The sequence below is a fragment of the Camelus dromedarius genome, chromosome X (assembly GCF_036321535.1).
Source record: "Camelus dromedarius isolate mCamDro1 chromosome X, mCamDro1.pat, whole genome shotgun sequence".
Taxonomy (NCBI): Eukaryota; Metazoa; Chordata; class Mammalia; order Artiodactyla; family Camelidae; genus Camelus; species Camelus dromedarius.
In genome coordinates this window covers 101,035,446-101,060,155 of record NC_087472.1, presented here as the reverse complement: position 1 = coordinate 101,060,155, position 24,710 = coordinate 101,035,446, and the positions used below count along the sequence as shown (strand labels likewise).

At 35.2% G+C, this 24,710-nt stretch overlaps 1 protein-coding gene across 1 annotated transcript in view; it reads right to left on the bottom strand.

Annotated features, from left to right (window-relative positions):
• Positions 1 to 24,710, bottom strand: part of SCML2 (Scm polycomb group protein like 2) — a 91,761-nt gene that overhangs the window by 60,618 nt on the left and 6,433 nt on the right. The window contains exons 2-6 of the mRNA XM_031445805.2: positions 13,213 to 13,258; positions 10,676 to 10,744; positions 6,083 to 6,153; positions 5,036 to 5,270; positions 1,747 to 1,835 (exon numbers count right to left, since the gene is read on the bottom strand). Of these exons, the coding sequence (XP_031301665.1) occupies positions 1,747 to 1,835; positions 5,036 to 5,270; positions 6,083 to 6,153; positions 10,676 to 10,744; positions 13,213 to 13,234 (486 nt within the window). The 5' untranslated portion in view covers positions 13,235 to 13,258. The remainder of the gene's footprint in view (positions 1 to 1,746; positions 1,836 to 5,035; positions 5,271 to 6,082; positions 6,154 to 10,675; positions 10,745 to 13,212; positions 13,259 to 24,710) is intronic.

The window sequence follows — 24,710 nt, the reverse complement described above, 5'->3', positions numbered from 1 at the left end:
CCCAGTTAATAGGTATTTAATAAAGACTACTGCTAAACATCTCTTTTGTTATTAGCTATCCTCACATATAGTTTACACAGTGCCTAAAGGGAATGTATTCACCTGTATCCCTTGCTGGTAGGACAAGCCCACTTTCAGCATTCATGATGCTCAAAGCTACAAAGAATTTTTCTTTGCAATGCAGGAGTCATGTCAACTGATGTTTCACATCTTTATGTCTTTAATCTTCTTGAAAAGTTTTTTAAAACTATGATCAATTCCTGCTATGAATGGTTGTAATAAAGTTTAGGTGACTGAAAAAGCAATGAGGACAGAGTGAGAAAGAAATATTTTGACCCATAATTTAACTAAAACTTGGCTTTCATTCATTATTTCTTAACACAGTGTACTCTTTCAACATTTTCTCAAGAGCATAAGCTATTTTTGGAATTTTCCCTCTCTGTTATATAACAAGTATTTCCTTATAACAAATTCTTTCTGACAACTGTTTTTAACATTCTTTTACTTATGCAACCAAATTTCTCCAAGTAACTTTCAAGTGATTTTTTTTTTGGTCCCATCATTTCCTCCAATATCAAAGGGACAATTAACATAGCAAACCACGGGGAAGCTTCATTTATGAATGTAAATTAAAAATAGTAACTGGGGGAGGGTATAGTTCAGTGGCAGAGTGCATGCCTAGCATGCACAAGGTCCTAGGTTCAATTCCCAGTACCTGTTTTTAAAAACAAAAACAAAAACTAAAATTACCCCCCCAATTAAAAAAAAAAAGTAACAAACATTTGCTTCCAGGAGAGCACCCCTTTCACGTCTAAGATCAAGAAAGAAGTTACTAATTCATTTTGACTACTGGATGATTTAATTGAGCCTTTTTTATGACTTGCTGTTGTGGGCTAAATTGTGTCTCACCCTCCCACCACCACCACCACCACCACCACCAAAACTCATGTTTAAGTCCTAACCCCCAGTACTTCAGAATGTGATTGTATTTGGAAATAGGATCTTTAAAATGGTAATTATGTTAATTACAGTGGGCCCTAATACAATATGACTGGTGTCCTCATAAGAGGAGGAAATTAGGACATAGATACACAGCTCACGTGAAGACCCAAAGAGAAGACAGCTATCAATAAACCAAGGAAAGGGGTCTCAAAAGAAATCAAGCCTGTTAACACCTTGATCTTGACTTCTAACCTCCAGAGCTGTGAGAAAATTAATTTCTGTTGTTTAAACCACTGTTATGGACTGAATTACATCCTCCCAAAATTCATAATGGGAAGCCCTAACCCTCAGTGTGACTCTACTTAGAGACAAAGCCTTTAAAGAGGTAATAAAGATTAAGTGAGGTCAAAAGGGTGGGGCCCGAAGCCCACAGGACTAGTGTCTTTACAAGGAGAGGAAGAGAAACCAGAGATCCCTCTCCTTTCTCCCATGCACAGAGAAGAGGCCATGTGAGGACACAGTGAAAAAGTAGCCATCTATAAGCTGAGGAGAGAGGCCTCACCAGAAACCAATCCTGATGACACTAGCCTCCAGAACTGTGAAAAAATAAATTTCAGTTGTTAAAGCCACCCAGTCTGTGGTACTTTGTTATGGCAGCCCTAGCAGACTAATACACTTGCAAATCAAGTAATTTAAAAGGCATTTTTGCTTTTCCATGTCAGAAGACAAAGCATTTAAGCACCCTCATTAAAACAATAAAGCCACAGCCCAGTTGATGGAAGCTTTTTATAATATCTTTCTTACCTTCTTAAAGAATGTTGCAGGTGCCATTTCAGATGCACTCAGTGTACGCAAGAGGAACATTGGCCAAGATGATGCATTCATCTGATATCCTATTTTATAAAATAAAGCAGATATCATTTCTTTAAAAGCCTCCCTCTGATATTATAGCAAGTTGGTATAAAAAATGTTTCATTTATGATTCTTCTCCAGAGAACGACTTTCTTATCAAGGAACTCAAGAAATGGGCAAGAGGAGCAGATGCACCCTCCAACCAGTGCTACTTGTATCCACTGTACTGTTTGACAAGTGCTACAGTAGGGGTAGAAATTCTCATTTTAAAGAAGCCACTGGCTAGGGTTCACCAACATACACATGTATGTTAGGAATGGACCATAATACTAGGAGTCATCCAAGCCAGAACACAGGAGAGCTCCCATTCCCCACCAACAGCCACATAAGCAGGGTAAAAAGGCCGCAACAGACTTCTAGTCCCTTTTTTCCTTCAGAGCCCCTGCCTCATTTCCTTTCAGAAAGACAATTTTCTGTCAAACTCAACAAATGTACTGTTATGATGGTGCATTTCACTGTATATAAGTTTCACCTCAAAAGAAAAAAACTGTAAACAAACACTAAACTCTGGTTAATGATATACATGCTAAAGTATTCAGGGGAAATGCACTGATGTCAATAACTTATCCTGAAGTGCATTAAAAAATAAGATGGATTAATGAATCGATAGTAGGGCAGATGGATAGATAAGTGATAAAGCAAGTATAGTAAAATGATAATGGGTAGAATCTAGGTAACAGGTTATGAGGGGTGTTCACTGAAAAATTCTCTCAGCTTTTCTGTATGCTTGAAATTTTTCATACATTATGTTGGGAAAAAAGACAGCTCTTACCTTAGCAATCGTTATATACACTAAATGATCTTTTCTTAGATTTTGTAACACATGCTATCAAAATAGACTCAACAGGTGTCTTTTCTAGAGACCTCATCAATTAATGGCGAATATCACAGCATCTGGCACATGCATCGGGGGTAGGGGTCTGTTAGTTTTACTGCTCTCTGGGGGCAATCTGTTACATGCAACATTTGCCTGACTTGATTCCAGAATTGGTGACAACCTGGCATGCATCCCTGATGGATACATGGATTAAGATAGGGAGGCACGTGAATCACACTGGCAATGGATCCATCAATAGGATAAAACATGCAAAAAAGTTCAGAGAGTCATCTTACAATATTTTTGTACCAAGTCAAAACATCCTTAATCTGGTTAGGAAAATAATTGTTGCAAGGAAAAGAGTGAGATGGGGATGGGCTTGCTCCATACTCCTTTATAATAAATCAGTATTATTAGTGATCTATAATAAATAGCTACCCACAGCATGGATTCTCCACACTGTGGTTACAATAGTGCATAAGAATCATTCTCTGGTCCTTATGCCTTTCTTTTAACCCCCATTTTACCATGTTACATGATGTATTGTGATTTTTTTTAATTTGGCATTTTTTCCTAATTCTCTACTTGCCTAAAATCAAACAGATTAAAAGGCTAAAAGCAGATGAAAGTGCATGTAAAAAACTCAAACATAGATAAAACTAATCTACGATGTTAGGAAGTTTGGAAAGTAGTCACCTTTGGGAAGCAGGAGGTTATGACTGGGAATCAGTAGGAGTGGGCTTCTAGGGTGCTAATGTTCTATTTCTTGATTTGGGTGTTGGTTATACAAGTGTGTTCATTTATAAGACGTATACTTATGTAAACTTTTCTGCATGTATGTTAAAAACTTTTAAAAACCTTTTAAATAATAACCTTTAAGGGTTAAATAAACCTTTTAGAAAGGAAAATTAAGGTGTGTTACATTAAAATGGAAACTAAACTGTTCAAAAGTGCCAAATAAGCAAATTGGCAAAAATTGTATGTGAGGGGTGGTAATCAGGTCTGTTTATTTTATTTATTTACTTATTTATTTATTTATTTATTGGAGGTACCAGGGATTGAAAAATTGTGTATTTTCATATACACTGTCAAATACATATATTAATCTAAAAGTAATTTGAAAAGAAGAATGATTATAAATCTGGTTATATGTTTGAAATGCTGACAGTAGCAATAGCTGTGTTTCCTTTAAACAAAATACAAACACATACTATCATTGTAAACAGAGAAATAAAATCGAAACAGGGTGGCAGTAAGCCTGATTTACATTCATATCTCTTACAGAATTCTGTATGATTTAAGAAATATTATAAAAATAAGCAACAAAAAATGTGAATGATATGAATAAAGAAAAGAAGGGGAAAATCAGAAAACACACACACCCTAAACCATCTTCTTGGAGTAACACATCTCCAATTAGTTTTTTAAAACATTTTAAACCAAATTAGAAATAATTAACAATTGGAGCAAGGACAGCATAAAGAGATACTGCTAAAAGAGTAGTTATTACTATCTTCAATTTTTGGTTCTCAGGGAATTTTTCACTAGTAGGAGACAAAAAAGTCCATTCTCTCACCTTGCTTTTTAATAGAGAATTTTCATTTTCAGCATTGTAAAAACAAAAAAGTAAAAACCAATACCTATAATTCACTCAGAATGTAGAAGTAATAAAATAAACTAAATCACTTATTTTGCACAGAATACCATGGTATGCCTAAGTATTCAAAGAGAAAATGTTTGCCCCAAATTAAGGTTACACACTTTTTACCTTTTAAAAACTTGGTCAAAATTGAGAGGTTTGTATTAAAAAACCTTTGCTGAAGAGTTTCATTCATCCCCTCCTTTTCGAAGACCTAAAGGTATTGATTCCTACCCCTCTCACTATGATATCTTCCCTCTATAGGTGTAATGAAATTCCCAGGTCTGAAACTGGAGTCTGGATGCAAAATCATACCCTTTCGCTGTGCTCATTCCTACACCAAAAATGTTGAATGGCTCATTTGATAATATTGAGGGAGGAAGTGACTCATATCAAATGCTACAAACTTCTCCTCCAGAAGGGTTTCTGAATCTGCATGTGTAATCTAGTAGACCTGCTTTTGACAGTTCAAGTTTAAAGACAGGTGAGTCCTATTCTGGAGTAGGGAAACTTTAGCATACATATGCAAAATGTATATTTAAGTGAAACTCTATAACATATGGTACTAAGTTCCTCTCTCATACATTCTTCACAGTAACCACCTAACCATCTATCTACTTGCAAGATTGCCTAGGAGAAGAGATTTTTAAAAGGCCACTTAAAATTATTTCTACTGAATATTACATTAGCAAGAATATGTTATTTTAAAAACTGTTTATCCTTACCCAGTGGAGGCTGAAGTAAGTCCCCTTCCTTTTCACATGTCCCAACAGGCTGTATGTCCGGAGAATCGACAAGCCGCCAAAAATCATTTCTGTTGTCACTACCATCCAGTCTTAAACGTAACCTGGCACCAGTAATTCCAACGACTGTGGCAATACATATTGAAGTCACATTCCGAGGGTCATGAGCTTCTAATTTCATACCAACTTTGAAGTCATTAGCTGGTGGAATCTTGGACTATATATATATATACACATATAGATAAAATGTTGTTAAAATGCATCAACCATAAGAAAATCAAATGGTCAGTTATGTTACTAGAATACCTGAGGAATGTTTTAAGTAATAGTCACAGCAGATGTGAACAAAAAGAGTTACAAGGGTTAAGGAAAAGATCTCCAAACCCTCTCCTTGGCTTGACATGCAGCTTGACTTGGCTGCCCATTGCTGATCTTACTCATCTGCCCACTTCCAGGCAGCCCCAAAACAGCCTCCAAAATGCACCCTGAGTGGCAGTCTAAAACAAGAATCTGATTAGGCCATTCTCCTTCAAATAAACCAAATGGCAGTTCACCACTGCTTAACATAAAGTCCAAATCCTCAATACAGTTTAAAAGCCACCACACTTAACCTCATTCCCACACTATCACCTCTAACCACTTTGTGTTCCAACCACCCCATGCCATCCTGCAATAATCAGGTTTTTTTAGACCCATGTGCCTTTGCTTTGTATGGTTTCTCTGCCTGGAGTATCCTTCCCCCCCATTGCAACCATCTCAGATAGCACCTCTTCTGTAAGCCCTCCCAGTATTGTTATCACACTTCCCATAATTATTTACACGTCTTTCCCTCCAGAGAGGCAGTCATAAGGGCTTAGTATACCTGACATAAAGTAAATCCTTAACAAGTGAATGCAAAGAGACCATCTGGTTCTTAAGTGGCACTACCACAATCCCACTATCTCCTCACACTACCAGAACCTAACAATCAAACAAGTTAATAGTTTACATCAGTAAATACAACACAACATCTACAGAATTTTGGCATACCTGTCTGAAACATTCTGAAGGAGCACTTAAAGATCCAGTCTCTTTCAAGTAATTTTCCCAGTGGAAATCATCTGGGAAAAAAACATGTACAAAATAGTTTTTAAATACATGTATAGTACCTTTCAGGAATAAAATGGGTTTTAGTTCCGTGTCTCAAAAACAAAAACAAAAACAAAAACAAACTTCCTAAAGAATGATTCAAACTTCCTGATATACATTTGACTACCAGCATGGAAGTAAAAAATTAGACAACTTCCTGATAACAAGGGCTCTGATATAAATTACAATCCAGATCTTCTCGATGTAATGAAGACTACAGCAGAGTCATTCTAAAAATGTGAACTCTAGAAACAACTGAAGGACTTTTTACAGAGCAATAGCAAATTCTACTCATTTGTCTCTAATATAAATTTACTCAAAATGTGTTTTTACCATTTCATCCCATTAATGTGAAGGTGCTTCTTTGTTTTTCAGAAGGATCTAAAGGTTTTTAGATGTGTGGCCTGCAGAAATAAAGCAATGCTTTACGGAAAGAAATACTCTGAGAAACAGCATTGTTTCTCAAGTGACTGTAAGATCTCCATCCAGGGTGTCAAGAATATGGTGGCAGAACAAAGCAGTAAACCATCATCAGTGTGATGACTGATATGGATTAATGATCTACATTTTCTACAAACTCTTGCTGTCCTTTCTCTCATTTAGTCTTCACGATACATTTTAATGCTAGAAGAGAAGGTCAGAAAGCAGTATACTTTGCCTGGCTTGAACACTTCAATTCACTGAACCAGTCACACTGCCAAGAAACTGAGAGAAAGACTTGACAGCAGTATTAAGAGTACTATTAATTCATACAAAGTTTAATTTTCATCAATCATGAAGGTTTTTTTCTATATTCTTGTTAATTTTCTCACGATAAAAATACTGGGTTTGACAGTTTCCTCCCTACAGGAATCTGTGTTACCAGCCTCTTATATACCGTTCAAAGGATATAACACTTCCACTTACACACACACACACACACACACACACACACAGTGCTGATAAATGTTTAACAACCAGCTTTCCAGACAATACAAACAAAAAGCCTGATTGGTAGTGTTTGCAGATTTCTGTGGTGTAAAAACTACACCATGGATGACTGCAAGGTGCTAAGGCAAAATCACCAACCACAAAGTTAGGGAAGAAATGTATACAACTGGCTCTCCCAAGCTGGTGTGAGCCAGCTTCATAATACCACTGTTACATGTAAGTATTAATTTACATGTGCTTGTACACATATTATACATAGTATTAAGTATGTCATATATAACATTGTACATCTTTTTTTAAACTTAACAATGAGTTTAAGAGATTTTTCCACTAAAAAAAAATACTGGGTTTAATTCTGCTTCTAGATAATGTAAAGCAAGCACTACCACAGTGCTGAAAGGTATGCAGAAGAATGTGAAGAACATAGGCTCTGGAGTAGAACCTGCCATCTCTCAGTATGACTCTGCCTCTTACTAGCTATGTGACCGTGAGCAAGTCATTTCACTTTTTCAGCCTCAGTTCCTTCATCTATAAAATGAAGAAAGTAATACATATGGTATAAGGTATTTTGAGAACTAAGTGAAGTAGCATACATGTAAATAACTCAATAAATGGTCTGTGTTGTTGTTATAAAACTAAATGTCATAGTTGTGCCTAAACTTATGAACACTGGATAGCTTTATTAAAAGTGAAAATGGAGATTCATGGCTCCAAAATTTAAATGACAGGTTATTTCAGTGACCTTCTAAGTACTAACCTGACAGTCAAGAGACCCAAGGTGATACCTGAAGCTCTACCACCATATGATCTTGGAGAGCATTAAAAAAAAAATTAATGGGGGGAAAATCTGACTAGGATGTCATTAAGGAGCCACTATACCAGGAAGAAAGGAGTATAAGTTGAAAATAATGTCTGAGAAATCAAAACCATTTCACAATTACATCTTAAAGAACTTAATTAAGACTCTTTCACAAACCAGTTACATTTGTAAATTTTTTCAATGACATTGGAAAATACTTACTCCATCTCCCTAACCCAATTATTAAAATATTATATTACCACTTGTGTCTTAATGGGCTATCACTTGAGCTAGCAAATCCTTTATACCAGTGCTCCATAATATGATTATTTTCTATTGCACTGCTAGCTGATGACCATATATAGCATTTAACCATTGGAGCCTTAAGTTTTTCTTTATTTGTAAGGCAAAAATTTTAGTCCACAAAACTGTTCAGCTTGGCTGCCCATATGATGAGACCCTACCAATAACACAGGGGAAACACACATAGCAACAGGCTTTACTAACTTAGATTTGATACATCTACAATACCACAGCTGGAATTCCTGACTAGGAGCCAAAATAGTCAGAAAGTCTCAGCTAAGCTTGAGGTCACTGTCTGCCTCTGTACCTTATTCTCACTGACAGATTGCTGGGGCAGGGGCTGGGGAGGAGAGGAGGGTCAATCTCTCTCAGAAAAGAGGTCTGGAAACCAACAGGTTTCTTCATGAGACAGGTGTACATATATAACTTTGTGATCAGATTGTTACCCGCATATGTTCATGGTCCTTCCTGTTTGACTTGTACTCTACTCTAGTCCATACATTAGCCCAAACACCTTTTAGCAAACTAAACATAATCCACAAGGCTCCCAATCTTCTCCAGGGTACATCAAAACCATGTCTTCCACCAGTGTTAAGCTTGGTTCAGAGGCTACGTAAAGAAAATGGGCAAAGTATACAGAGCTCAAAGCTTCTCAGCTGAATCATTTGCACCCACTACCTCATAGCATTTATCACAACTGTAACTGGGCTTCTGTTTAATGTCTACCCTGCATCCTAAGCTCAAAGGGGGCAGGAATCATGTCTGTCTTATTCATCACTGGATTCCCATAGAAGGTCATCAGTATGTTCCAGGCACTGTCCTAGGTATTGCAGATACAACAGTTAATTAAACAGACAAAAATCCTGGCTCTCTTGGAGCTTACCTTCTAGCAGTCACTCACTGACTTCTAAAATGAGATGTTAGGGTCAAAGACCTGAGAAATACCTGCAGTTGTCTGTCAATTAGATTAAGTAATCTCATTTTTTAAATCAGAATTTCTCAAACAGAAAAGTCTAAGAATTTTGAAAAGTTACCAGTTTCAACCTTTAAGAATATGTATTTTTAAAATTTATTTTTATGAAATTTCCAGAAGAGGAAAATCTAAAGAGACAGAAAATAAGGGGTTGCCCAAGGCTGGGGGAGGGGAGGGGCACTGGGAGAAAATGGGGAGTGACTACTAGTTGGGTACAGGATTTCTTTTTAGGGTGATGAAAATGTTCTAAAATTGGTAATAGTGATAGCTGCACAGCTCTGTGGATATACTACTGAGAACCACAGAACTATATACTTTAAATGGGTGGATTGTATGGCATATGAATTATATCTCAATAAAACTGTTATTTTTAAAAAAAAGGAAAAGAATTCAGAGGGATAAGGAAGAACATTCTAACCTAATGGGCTCCACTTACTTGGAGGATTCTGGGGGTTGGAGGGAAGAGCTAAAGAATAAATAAGGCCAATGAGAAAGAAAACTGAGGAAGCACTGAGGGCCCAGCTTTACGTGAAAAAGAATGATTCCATTAGGATTACTTCTGTAGGCAATCTTCCTATAGGAACAGAAAGTCACGGTAAACTACTTACTTCAAGAGTGCGGCTAAAAAAAAAAAAAAAGAGTGCGGCTGGCAGGGCAGACACAACAGAAAGATAAGAAACAAGAGGTTTGCCTGGAAATCTCTGGTAAACACAGTAAGTTTGCTATAGTATGTTTTAAATTCAGTCTTTTGTGTTCATATGACTTATTTTCTCATTTTCCTTAAGAGCAGGTGCAATGGGTCAGATTCTATCTCCTGAGTCTCTAATGCAGTGCTATACACATGCCGTTCACAGTAAGAAACTTAAAATATGAATTAATAACTCAGAGTTAATAAACACTTACTCTAAGTCTAGGCATTATATCAGATGCTTTACATTCATTTTCTTTAATTCTAATAGTTCCACAAGGTAAGTAGTATTACCTCTGTGCTACAGAGGAGAAAAAAGAGAATAAGAATGTTGAGTAATTCGCCCAAGGTCACAAGGCCAGTGAAGAATGAGGCCAAGATTCTAGAATAGGTCTGCTAGACCTCTGCAATGCCTAAGCTTTAATCTACTAAATTGTTTTTTGACCACCAAAAAAGGACTTTCACACTGACTCTAATGTTAAGAGTTTTTTTTTAGTTAACAATCAAATTATTTCAAATTAGTAATACATGGTAATTAATAACTAGATATATTTAATTTAGCAAAATTTGCATTGAAATACATGTTTATGTTTCTACTTAATCCCATACCAATTTATCCCTATGTGAAACCAAAGTAAGATTTTCAAAATGAAATACTATCTTTCTGACCTTTGCCATTGCTCAGATTTTATATTTACAGTTTACTGTACATAGATGATACCAAAAGCAATAAGAAAAGAGTTCATATTAACACTGAGTGAGGAAGAAAAATATGTTGTACTGAACTAATTTAAAACCTACCATTCTGCACAGAAGATGTGCCTGAGTGAGGAGCTTTCTCTTGATTCTCCTTCTTTACATCCATTGACTCTTAAAGATAAAGAACGGAAGAAAATAGTGAGCAATACCAGAAGGCCATAGCAACAGTCTGAAAGAGCACTTACAAAAACTATAAATTAAAACTATTTTCCAATAGGAGCCAGTTTTAATTTTATAATTAATATCCTCATTTTCTGCACAAGACTTTACTTTCTAATACACTATGTAACTTATAATTTGCTTATTTGTTTACTGTATGCCTCACTCCACTCAAATGTAAGCTCCAAAAGGGCAAGGATTTATTTATTTTATTATGTCTCTTTTGTATACTGCTGAAACCTCAGTGCCTAGAACAAGACATGGCATGCAGAACACCTTGATGCATTTGTTAAATGAATGAATGAACAAACCAAAATGAGCTGGGGTGATCAGTACAATGTTCAAATTAATGTGCCCTAGAAATAAAGTGGATGCGTTTGAGAATTTAAAACAACAAGGAAGTTACAATACAGTGTAATTCAAGGACTAGGCAGTTTTTCTCTGTGCCAAGCTGAGGAGCTCAAATAGCACTGGACCTTGAGACTTCATCAAATCTAAGATGTTATTTCATCCACATTTATTACAGCATGTATCTCTTCAAGGACTCATTTAAAAATTAATCATAATACTATTATGCTGAAAAAATTAACCACAATTCCTTATTATCAAATAATTAGTCAGTGTTCTTATTTTCCCAATTGTCTTTAATATTTTAAGTGTGTCTGTTTCAATCGGGACCCAAATAAAGTCCATACATAGCAATGGTAGGTACATTTCTTAAATCTCTTTTGAGCTATAAGCTCCTCCTCCTCCTCCTCTTTTTCTTCCCCTCTTTCTCTAGCAATTTTTTTGCTAATGATACCAGGTCAGAGTTTTCCAGTCTGGATTTTGCTGACTACCTCCTCATGGTGCTAGGATCTTCTGATCTTTATATTTTCTCTAAATTGGTATTGATATTTCGATCCAGAAGAGCTTAATCAGATTCAGGTTTGGCTTGGGGGTTGGGGGGAGAAGATGACTTCATTGGTGATCTCGTGTACTTCTCACAGGAGGTTCCTTATACATCTGGTTCTCTCTCCTGTTGTGATATGAGCAGCCATGGATGACTATTGCCTAGATCCATTAGTTCATTAGTGGTTGCAAAATGGAGGTATTCTAATTTTATCATCCTGTCTTTATTAGCCAGAGAACTTCTACAGAGAGAAATCTCCTCTCTTCAACCACTGAGTTACCCTGAGGTACAGATCACAAAGGGAAGTCACAATCAATGCTTTATTCTTTTCCTTTATTTTCTAGTTTTCAAAATAATGAGATGGATCCCTAGCATTCTCCACAGATGACCAGTAAGTTTTATTTTGTTTTTTTAAATATCACTATAAACTCATGAATTTAACCACACTTGATGTGTTTCTATTTATTGCTATTTTATCCTTATTGATGCTCCAATTGTCAAGTAACAAGTTTCTTAAAGAAGAATATATCAATGATACCAGGTATACTATTTAATAACAGATCTACTTTCTGGTTATAACTGAGTGACTGTTCAAGATATGCGAACACTCCAGGGGGATATATGGGCTGCTTTCTATTTAAATAATTTGACTAAAGAAAGTACACATTTATATTTACTATATCGTCCTACAGTAATATTTTCTAATAGGAAAGAAAGTGAAATTATAAAAGCATGGTTCCTGCTCTAAAGAAGCTAACAGTCTAGTTACAGAGACTATACTAAATTGATACACTTGACAAAAATGGAAATAGCAGAGGATAACATTCAGCATGCAGCCAGAGAAGAAGTCTTAAGAGACACAGGACTTGAACTTGGTCTTGAAGGAAGAACAGGATATAGGATGGCAAAGGTATGAAGAATGTATTATGGGAAGGAAAATACCACTCAAAACAGAGTGTGCAAATGAGTGTGGCATATTCATGGGACAGTGAGCAGACTTCTCACTAGAGCAAGACAGGATGAAGTATTTTTTTTAATCACCCATATTAGAGTAATAAAATTTGAACTCTGATCTTGGCTGTCACAGATTGTTACATGACCTGTTCACTTAACCTCCCTGAGTTTCAGCTTTCTCATTTATAAAACTAAGAAGGGAAGACAAGACTACCTTTAATAGCTATTTAGTTCTAAAATTCCAATTCTAAGCACCTAACACCTTCTATAATTTTATTTTATTTTTTAAACATTTTTATTGAGTTATAGTCATTTTACAATGTTGTGTCAAATTCCAGTGTAGAGCACAATTTTTCAGTTATACATGAACATACATATACTCATTGTCACATTTTTTTTCACTGTGAGTTACCACAAGATCTTGTATATATTTCCCTGCGCTATACAGTATAATCTTGTTTATTTATAATTTTATTTCTAAAAAGGCTTTTTTCAAACATTCAGTCTACCAGAAGATACTCATTCCAAATGAATAACCAAAAATATTTATCATCTTTAGACAAGTAAATCTTACCTTCATTGACTGTTTGCCCCATGGTATCCCTCTCTGGTGTTCTTTCCTACAAGGAGAAAATCAATTACTGCCTCCTTTTAACACATTTCTGAAGGATAGTATTATTAGAAATCAGCTATTATGGTATTACATTAAACTAAAAAGCTTGATAGGAAACTATCAACAAAATGAAAAGGCCAACTTCTGACTGGTAAGAGATATTTGCAAACAATATATCCGATAAGGGGTTAATATCCAAAATATACAAAGAATTCATACAACTCAACATCAAAAAAAAAAAACAAAACAAAAAAACAAACAACCCAATTTAAAAATGGGCAGAGGATCTGGATAGACATTTGTCCAAAAAGGTATACAAATGGCCAACAGGAACGTGAAAATGTTCAATATCACTATCATCAGGGAAATGCAAATCAAAACTTCAATGAGATATCACTTCACACCAGTCAGAAAGGCTATTACCAAAAAGACAACAAGTAAGTGTCAGCAAGGATGTGGAAAAAAAGGGAACCCTTATGCACTGTTGGTGGGAATGTAAGTTGGTGCACCCACTATGGAAAACAGTATGGAGATTCCTCAAAAAATTAAAAAGAGAACTACCATACGATCTAGCAATTCCACTCCTGCATATTTATCTGAAGAAAATAAAAACACTAATTAAAAAAGATATCCGCACCTCTATGATTACTGCAGCACTGTTTACAATAGACAAGATATGGGAGCAATCTAAGTGTCCATCAACAGATGAATGGATAAGGAAGATGTGGCATATGTGCGTGCGCACACACACACGCAATACAGTATTATTCAGCCATAAAAAAGAATAAAATATTACCATTTGCAACAACATGGATAGACCTATAAAGCATTATGCTAAGTGAAGTAAGTCAGACAGAGAGAGACAAATATTGTATGATTTCACTTACATGTGGAATCTAAAAAACAACCAAAAAAACCCTAACAAAACAAAAACAGTCATAGATACAGAGAACAGGTGGTTGCCAGAGGAGGAGATAGGAGAAAGAAACAGGTGAGCGAGAGTAAGAGGTACAAACTTCCAGGTGCAAAATAAACGAGTCACTGATATGAAATGTATAGTGTGGGGAATATAGTCAATAATTATGTAATATCTTTGTATGATAACAGATTGTAACTAAACATATTGTGGTGATCATTTTGAAATGTACAGAAATACTGAATCACTATGTTGTGTAACAGGAACTAACATAGTGCTGCAGGTCAATTATACTTTAAAAATAAACAAACTCACAAAAAAAGAGATCAGATTTGTGGTTACTAGAGGTGGGGTGGCGGGACGGGAAATTGGCTGAAGGCAGTCAAAAGGTACAAATTTCCAGTAAGATAAATAAATGCTAGGGATGTAATGTATCATGTGATAAATATAATTGACACTGCTGTACGTTATATATGAAAATTGTTGAGATTAAATCCTATGAGTTCTCATCACAAGGAAATTTTTTTCTATTTCTTTAATTTTGTACCTATATCAGATGATGGATGTTCACTAAACTTACTGTGATAATCATTTCATGATGTATGTAAGTCAAATCATTATGCTGTATACCTTAAACTTATACAGTGCTATATATCAATTATATCTCAGTAAAATTAGAAGAAAGTAAAATAAAATGAAAGTTAAAAAAAGAAATCAGCTATAGTTAGGTCATTTTAATCTCTGTCCCTTGGATGAAAAATGGTAAATTCAGCAGATTAGTAGTTGTCAGTAGCTGAGGGGAAGGAGGACTCAGGAGTGACTGCTAATAGGTGTGGGTATGGGTATGGGTAAAGGGTTTCTTTTTTAAGGAAATGAAAATGTTCTGAATTAGATGGTGGTGATGGCTGCAGAACCTTGTGAATACATTAAAAACCAGTGAATGGTACATTTTAAAAGGCTGAATTTTATGGTTAAATGAATGAAAACAAAACAAAACAAAACATTGTAAGTTGGTGGAGTTGAGATTCACTAAAGCCTATCCCAAAAGTCCACTTAAGCCCATGTTACCAAGAGGTAGAGGAATCATGACTGTATTGATGAAACTTGTAAGAACTACAAGAGTCAAGTCTTCTAACAAGACAATTACTTGTTAGAAGGCCTGTGTATTTTGAGCCACTAAATCATTAATTCAGACTTTTTCTGCATGTCCACAATATGCCAGACATTCTAAAACAAAGATAAATAACACACTGTACTTGACCTCTAACAGCTCTGTCTAGTCAGAAATAGGCACATGAATAAAACACAGTATAAATGTTATAAAAGAGGTATATACATGGAAATACTGAATATGGCAAAGTGATATCTACCTCCCACTGCTCTATGCTTGTAGTCAGAACATGAGCAGGGTAGTTTGTTATTTAAAGGAAGCCTATGGAGAATATGTTCATTAAGCCACCCAAAACATCTCCTGCACCTGACTCAATAGACTTACACTCAAGCATCACCTCCCCAAACCTTGCTCCTTCTAACATTTTTGTTTTTCTTACTAACACCACTACTTTTCAAGGTACATGGCCTTAAAACCCCACGTATGACTGAATGTGAAAGGTTCTCTTATTTCACTCACACATTCAATCAGTGGCCAATGTGTGCTCTCTCACTTTCCTTTCCCATGCCATTAACTGGTTTACACTCTCATTAGCTCTTACCTAGTCTAATATCATAGCTGCATAACTGTCTCACCACAAGGGTCTTTCCCCACCGCAACCTACCCAATAATGTCATACATGGTCTGAGCTGTTTTCTGCCCAAATCACCCTCTTATTTCAGTAATCTCACTGACTACTGAATTGAACAAAAATATCTTCTGTGGGGCATATTTAAGGCCTCTCACAATTTCAAAGCCACCTGACTGACATTTACCACTTAAGCTATCCTGCAGCCTAGCCCAAAACTCATCACGTGGTTCTATCTGCATGGGATACCCTTCCTTCCTCTTCTGCTTCTGGAAATCCTATCCATCCTTTAAGGCTTAACATAAATGCAACCTTCTTCTCGAAGCCTTTCTTGATCTTTCTGCATTACTACCATCTGTTTCCAGATGTGATCTACTCATTTATTTAACAAATACAGAATTCTTGTTAAGTGCTTGATGCTGTTTGGACAGAAGATACACAATCTACTACAAAAGAGCTATAAATCTAGTGGGAGACACACACTGACAAATAATTATTGAACAAAGGAGAGTAAAATACAGGCTCTTTGGGAAGATAGGAGGCACAAGTAACCAGGAATATAAAAGAAGGCTTCTCAAAGGAAGTGTTCCTATAGAGATGAGCATTTCAATGAGCAGAGAGAGGAATTTCAGGCTGAAGATACAAAATGAGTGGAGGCTAAAGAGAATCCTGCTTCCTCTACTTGATTATGAAATTCTAGAGTTGCTGAGTTTCCTTCAGGGCACTCATCTCCCTCTATAGTCTCTCAGGGCCCACAGCTTCAGGAGCCGCCCATACACATATGACCTGCAAAGTATTACCTCCCCTTCACAGACCTCATCTCTGAAAGTCAGAGTGAAATAATCAAGTGGATTAGATATTCAATACCACTGTGAAGATGCTGTCAATTAAGGACTATAGCTTAGTGGCTAAAGAAAAAGACAAAGTGAAATATATAGAGGGTGCTAAATCGAAGCATAAAATAAAGGCAGATGAGCTGTAAACCAAGTGGGGAGCAAAGGGACTTAACCAACTCTAGTCAGAAAGCAAAAAGTTGTGAGTTACATTAAAGTAAGTCCCATTACTATGCAAAGGGGTTCAGTTAAAAAAACTGTGGGATGGGTCACACATAGAAGGTATACTCCGGTTCCTGTGTCCTTCTCTAAAATCTCTAACCCACAACTGAATTCTTAATCTCAACTGGTATCAATTGCTCCTATTAGTTGAGCAAGTGATTTTGTAAATCCTAGAAGGTGAAAATATATGTATAGAAATAATTAAAAGCACATCTTCAAAGGCCTAGATAAATAAATTCATGTAGCATGTTCACAAGTTGGAAGATTTCTTAGATAGGCATAAAAATGCACTAACCAGAAAAGAAAATATTGATAAACTGGATTTAATCATGATTAAATTTTCTGTTTAGCCAAAAGCACTATTTAATCAAGATGGAGTAGTATTGGCATAAAGACAGGCATCTGGATCAATGGAACAGAACAAAGTCCTTAAAGATTCACATATATATGGTCAATAGATTTTCAACAAAGTGCCAAGTTAATTCAATGGAGAAAGGATAGTTTTGCTTTTTTGGGGGTTTTTTCCCCAATAAAAGATGCTAGAACATATCTACATACAAAAAAAAAAAAAAAGGAAGAAGAAGAAGAAAGAAAAGAATGAAAAAAGAAAAATTATACTTACAAGTTAATAGACAAAAATTACCTTGAGCTAGATCATAAACCTAAATGTAAAGCCTAAAAGTATAAAATTTCTAGAGAACAGAGATCTTGTGACTCTGAGTTAGGCAATGATTTCTTAGATATGACACAAAAAAGCACAAAGCATAAAAGAAAAAAAATTGATAAATTGAACTTATCAAAACTAAGAACTGCTCTTCAAGTTACATTAAGAAAATAAAAGGATAAGCTACAGAATGGGAGAAAACATTATAAAACACATACCTGATAAAAGATCTGTATCCAGAATATACAAAGAACTCTGACAATTCAAATTTAAAAAGGCAGACACAGCCCAATAAAAACAGAATTGGTGAAAGATTTAGACAATCACTTCGCTAAAGAAAAAACACAATGGCCAACTAGCAAGTGAAAATATGCTCAACATCATTAGTATTCAGGGAAGCACAAATTAAAGCCACACAAAAAAATGATATACCATGACAAATGGCTAAAATTAAACAGACTGACACTACCAAATGTTGGTGAAGACGTGGAACTGGAACTATTATTCACTGCTGATGGGAATATAAAACAAGTATTCCTATTAAAGCAGAGCTTTCTTAAACAAAAAATAATCTTAACTCCAAAACCAATGTTTTAGAATTCAAAACACTGAATTTAGAGGTAGAACCACAGACCAAGGAATAAAATACTCTACCTATCTCCAGATAAAAACAGGAAAAATTCCAGACTCCTTTAGTTTGAGCTTAGCCATATTAGATAAAACCAACTCTTTCAGTGTTTGGAAATGTTTCCTTTTCAATTATTATAGTCATTCAGCACCACTGAGCAGACATACCCTTTTGTGAAGTCCAAAGTCATGTCAAATAAAGAATTCAATATACAAAAAGAACTCAAACTGTTTAGGAAATGAGTCAGTGATTCAATAAGCCTTCCCTTTCAGTCATTATGATGTTAAATGCAGTGAGTTGTTGGAAGACATCATCAACAGTGAGCTTATGTCCACTGTGGTAATTTAATAATTCTTTCAGGGTCACAATAAAATCAAAATCATCTGCCCTAAACACTCTTCTTCACTACAAACAGCCTTTATCGTTTTCCTTCTTGAGCCACGTGGCTTCCATGTTCCACTACACCAATCATTTCAATGTTAAATAGTTTTTCCTTTAAGAGAATATGATCCTGCCCTGTTTTATTTCCTTTACATATATTCCACAGCACCTAGAACAGTGCTAAGTACAAGATGGATTCAAACTGAACACCTGAGTGGATATTCACCAACCTTTAATAAAACAACACTTCTTTTCAAATATTTTGAAATTCACACACTCCACTGGAGATTTATTTTCTCTCCTGACTCTCCCCAATATTCCTACTGTCCAAGTTCTAAATTTGGCAGATGCAAATATGTAAATTTTCACTCAATTTATGCACCAGATAGATATACGATCAAAGTGAATGCTTAAACTTACTTTTGAGCAAATACAGATTTCTGTGTTAGAAAATATCACTACTTAAACTATCTTAAACTTCAAACTGCCATGCACTATACAGACCAAACTGTACAGTATAATATTACAGCTTCTTCCTTGTTACAAAAATGCCCAAATCTTAAAAGAAAGAAAAATTAAATTCTCTGATAGGAAAATGGACAATTCCATTCCAAAGAAATAAAGTTAATAAACAAACTGCTTCTCTACTGGGCTCTCAAACTACAAAAGCTAATCCATTTAACCCTGTAAAAAGGATAATTTTTTTTGTTTTACTTGAACACATGACTTATTTACAAACACGTGGGCATAATCACATGTCAAGGGTTTATGCCCCTAAGAATCAACAAGGAAAAGCCTGTCCTCCAGGAGCTTCCCTGCAGGGCTTCCAGGCTGTGTATCCAACCAACATTTAGCAGATTATCAAAGCAAGTCTTATATAATACAAGTTGTTTACCTGCTCATCTCTCCTCATAGACTGTGAAGTGATCGAGAATACAGGCCACATATTACTTTTCCTTGTAGCTCTCCTACAGGTAGCACAAAAATTTGCACTTAAAAAAAAAGTACTCAAACGTTCTACTAGTAACTAAAATTTTACTATAAGTGCATACATAGGTCTCTATAGGATTATATGAATAAAAGATTATTTAACCATGGAGAGAAACACAGGACATATTCTAGGTTGTTAATAAGGCTTACCAGGGAGGATAAAGACGATGGTGTGTGTGGGGCAGAGCGTTATAAATATATTTTGTGTGATATAATTCTATTTGTAAAAAATTTGTGTAAATTTGCATAAAGAAATACAAAAATATTTTGGTGAGCCTCCTTTTTTTGCATCATAGGGTGGTGAGATTTTAGGTGACCTTTATTTACTTCCTTATATTTTTATGTATTATTTGAATTCTTTACAATGGTATGTATTAAATCATCAGAGAAAGTTATTTTCACTGTGTGGGGGTGTACCCTGATAGTTTTCTTAAATAACCTCTAACTGTTGTTGTATTATTAAGAAGCTCTGTATATGCAATGCTGGTCTATCACATAAGTTTTAAAAAATTATATAGTTATTGTGATGGTTACTGGTAGCCATAACAATCACATAGAAATATTATTTCTAGTGCTTAAAGCCATTACAAATTACTTCATCTCCCTGAGTCTTGGTTTTCCCATATATGAATTAAGGCTGTTACCATCTATACTTCATAGTGTAGTCATGAAATTAAATGTAGTCAGGAAATTAAATGAGATGGTGTAGGCAGAGCACCTAGCATAGTACCCTGAACAACTGGAAGCTCAAAGACTGTTTTCTATCCCACTACATCTGTCCTTATTAAAACTCCCCGAGATGAGTGTGTTTTAGCATTAATACAACAGTAATTATGTTGTAAAATGAAGCTATATTCCTACTTTGATTCCTGAACATTACTTCCTTATTCTCTTCCAAAGTACAGATTAAAAAGGTGTTGTTTAAGGAAACAAATGCTAATTTTAAGGCACTCTTAAATTAAACAGTAATAAATAAACATGTAATGCTCAGACACATAATTACCAAAGAAAGCAGCCACCATCTACCAACCAGCATTATATTCTAGCTAAAGCCAAAAGAAATCTGATGTCACCCCATATTGGATGACTTTGAGGTATTATTTCCTTTAGGGTTGGTGAGTACTGAAAATAGCTTTTGGTCCTTTGTGAACCAAAATGGCCTTTGTGGACTCGTAGAAACTAGAATAGTTTTGTTTCTTCTTTTTCACACCTTCATCATCACACTCAAAAAAATAGAATACAGATTAGTAAAGGGGGGAAAAAACCCCACCTATAATCCCAGTTAAATAATACCTCCTGTTAACCATCTGGTGTATATCCTTTCAGTTTTTAGAAATCACATATACGATACACATTTGAACCACTTTCAAATGTACATTTTACAAATTCCATATACCAATAATATTCAAATGAAATTCTGCCCATATTATAAATTTATAAAGCCAATATTTTTAGCTAAAATGAAAAGTGGACAATAATAAATGTCTTTTAATAGTCAGTGACTTATGGAATAACTCCACTATTCTCAAGATTAGCACTCAAAACAGGACAAAAGTTACTGCTTATTTTGTAATCTAAAAAGTGATCAACAAGGCAGATGAAAATTCATTTACTAGGATTTGGGGGTAATTTTTAAGTTTAACAAACATTATTTTTTATAATGTTGGATCTCATCAAAACTTTCCACCATTTTCTATGTAACTGTTATGTAATATACCATACTATTTTAAAAAAGGATTAGCAGTTCCAATTTAAAAAATATGCCTATAACAGGAAGGGTTTTTTTTTAATTAAAAAGAGCAAATAAAAATGTACCAGTTGGAAAAAATTTAGTACTCAACCAGAATGATTAACTTCTCTCTGGTCTGTATAAGTCTCACTTCAAGATAAAAGTACATACAAACTGAATGGGAAAGATAGACATTTTCCTAGGAATGAACACTTGGAGAAATTTGCACAAATTTGTACAGAAAGTATCTTTGACTATAATATGAAAAAAAAACAGAAATTCTATTGTCACTGTTAAAATGCCCCAGCATTACAATGAAATTAATCTGTCTTTCAGTCACAATACAAGGATAGAGACTATAGAAGTTGAAGGAATAGACCATGATCTGTTGGTAAATGATGGACAGCATCAATTCACAGATGATTCCTCAGAATCCCTCAAATTAAGATACACCATGGAGTTAAGAACATATCTATATGACTTATATACCAGAAAGGCAGACTGCACAGCTGTTATCTTTTTGAAAATAATATTAGGAGCCTGACTTTCTTTTAGAAATAGACACACCTCATCTCCACAGTAGTGGTCTGCAGACCAAACTGCAGAAAAACTTAACTTGGTTCTCAGTATACTTTGAGCTGCCTTAGCACTTTAAGAAAAACTCAAATAAGACCCCCAAAGTAGTTCTCCATGTTACATAGGAGAGAAAATTTTGGCAAGAAAAAAAAATAAAAGCTTTATTTTTGCCAGCACTAAGAAAAGGTGTTTCACTAAATGCATGTAAGGAGAAACCTTGCTGTATAAAAAAACTGAAATATAAAAAAGCCAAAAAAAAAAGTATTAAGTTACAGTGCCTGACATTGACATTTCCTTTACCAAAAGATCACAGTTAGACTAAATCTAGCAATTTTATCCAGGAGACTTTGAGTAAGGATGGATAGTCTGGGATCTTTCACAAAACCATTTGTTTTGCAGATTTTATCTTAGAATTAAGAGCTGGTAAGAGATCAACAAATGTTTTGAAAGTCTTGTACTATTTTAAACCATTATCTCAATACAATTAAACAATGTAAAACAGTGATTAATAGTGGAATTATTAAACCTAGAACTCCTATTGCTCTTATCTGATTCTGGAGAAAATTCTGTAATTTTTTTTGAAAAAGACAATTTTAAAGGACTATTTAGCAAGTTAATGGGTCTATAATTCTAAGATTACAGGGTTCTTCCATTATTTGTTTGTTTGGGTTTTTTCTCTTTTTGCCTCTCCATTTTGCTTTGTTTTGAAAATGAGGTAATATTCTTGGAGTCTCTAATTAGAGATCACTACCTGAAGAGTCAATAAGCAGTAACATTTTGACAAGGGCAGGAACTAAACAAGTCTAACTGGCAAAAAATTTCCCAGGGCTCTTTTTAACTTTCAGCCATTAGTCAGATGTTATAAAATGGATGGAATTACAGAATCTCAACCTGAGAGTGTATAATTTTTATCAGTGTAGAAAAGATTCTCAACTATATTATATATTTACCAGACTGACACCTTTCCCTGATGACCAGGGTTTTGGTAATAAATATAATAATAATACGCATAATGCAAAGAGTTGCTGGGATACCTCACTTTCTGCATCTGGCCTCTACCTTCCCTCTTCTCCTATAACTGCTTTCCAAGGCCCCAATTATCTCCCAGGCATCAAATCCTATTTCAGGTTTCAGTCCTACTTCTCCTTGACACTTCAGGAGCCCTCCACGATGTATCGGTCACCCCTGATCCCAGACACCTCTCCTCTCTGAGCCTCATTCATTATTCCCTGGTTGTCCTACCTCGATTATCCACCCCTTGTGTCTACTTCCTCCTGTTGTAGCCATTGATCTTCTCTAGTCACTCAGTCTCTTCCTCTAGATTCTACAAATTTTAAAGTCCAGAATTTCATTCTATTCCATGGCTGATGCAACATCCTTATGTAGATGACTTCTGTATCAGCATCTCTATTCCTAGTCTCTCTCCAAAATTTCTAGTCTAGCCAATTGAACATTAGTCTAAATGCCTCACAACCACCTCAAACACTACATATTTTAAAAAATCAAACTCTTCTGCCTTCTAAAATGAGCTCCTCTTCCTCTGTCTCCTATCTTAACAGACATTACAAAGTCCCAGTCTTTCTGAATTAAAAGTCATCTTTGAGTCTTCTCCTCCTTTGTCCAATATACTATCAGTTACCAAGCTCTGTTGATTTTTGAAGATCAGAAAGCTGGTAATGAAAGAAAAATGATTCAAACCTAGATTTCTCAGACACCAAAAGACGGGGCTCTAATACACTCTTCATGCTTTGAAAGGGAGAAGTAAGGAGACATACACATCATGCACCCTGGACAGAATGGATCCATGAAGGCAGGAGAAAATAAAGATTATGGTCTGGGGTCTACTGATGGTGGTGCTGGCAGTGGTAATAAAAAAATACTAAGAGCTATTACTTACTGAGCTTTTGTTAAATGTGTGGTACCCTACTAAGGCATTTATATTCATTTTTCTTATCTAAAGCCTATTATAAGCCTATAGAGTTAATACTGTTATTAATGTCCATGTGAAAGTTAAAGATATTGAAGCTCAAAGACCTGTACAATACCACCTAGCTAGATTTAAACCTAGGTCCATGAATGCTAAACCATTATGCTAAACTGCTTCTGTTGTGTTTATATATGTGCCTTATCTCCCCTACTAGATGATAAGCTTTTGGGGACAGTATTACACCTGGTTTACCTTTATATTCTGCAGTGTCTATCCACCATGTCTATCATATAGTAGGGCCACCAAAATGTTTCCTAAATGAGTAAATCTGTTCTGCCACAGTATACTTTTATCTAAATGATATAATCCCAGAATACTGTGGTTTTAAAAAAATTTTTGGTGAAGTTTTGTTTTGGCTGTCATTGTTCTCCATTCCTTTCTGCAATGTCTAATCTGCTGTCTTAGCTTATACACAAGTCTAGATCAATGAGCCACGGAGAAAATGATGTGAGATCTGAGATAGTCTCTCACTCTCCACATCTGATAAACTTCCATTTTTTAATTCTGAATTTGATTTCTAGGATGTTTGAAGTCTCAAAAAGACACACTGCAGTATAAATGGGTTAGTATTATAGGTATTTTTCCAGAGAGAACAACTAGGTATACTATGCTATACAAGAATTCAGTTTATAAATTGCAATTATATAACAGTTGGAACTAAAACATGTGCTTTAAGCCAATTTTCACAAAAAATGGAGAAGACACAGTCCCTATACACAAAATAATTTAAGTGCAAAAATATTTCATTATATCCCCTTGAGTATAATCAATAGTATATAGACTTATCAAGGCTA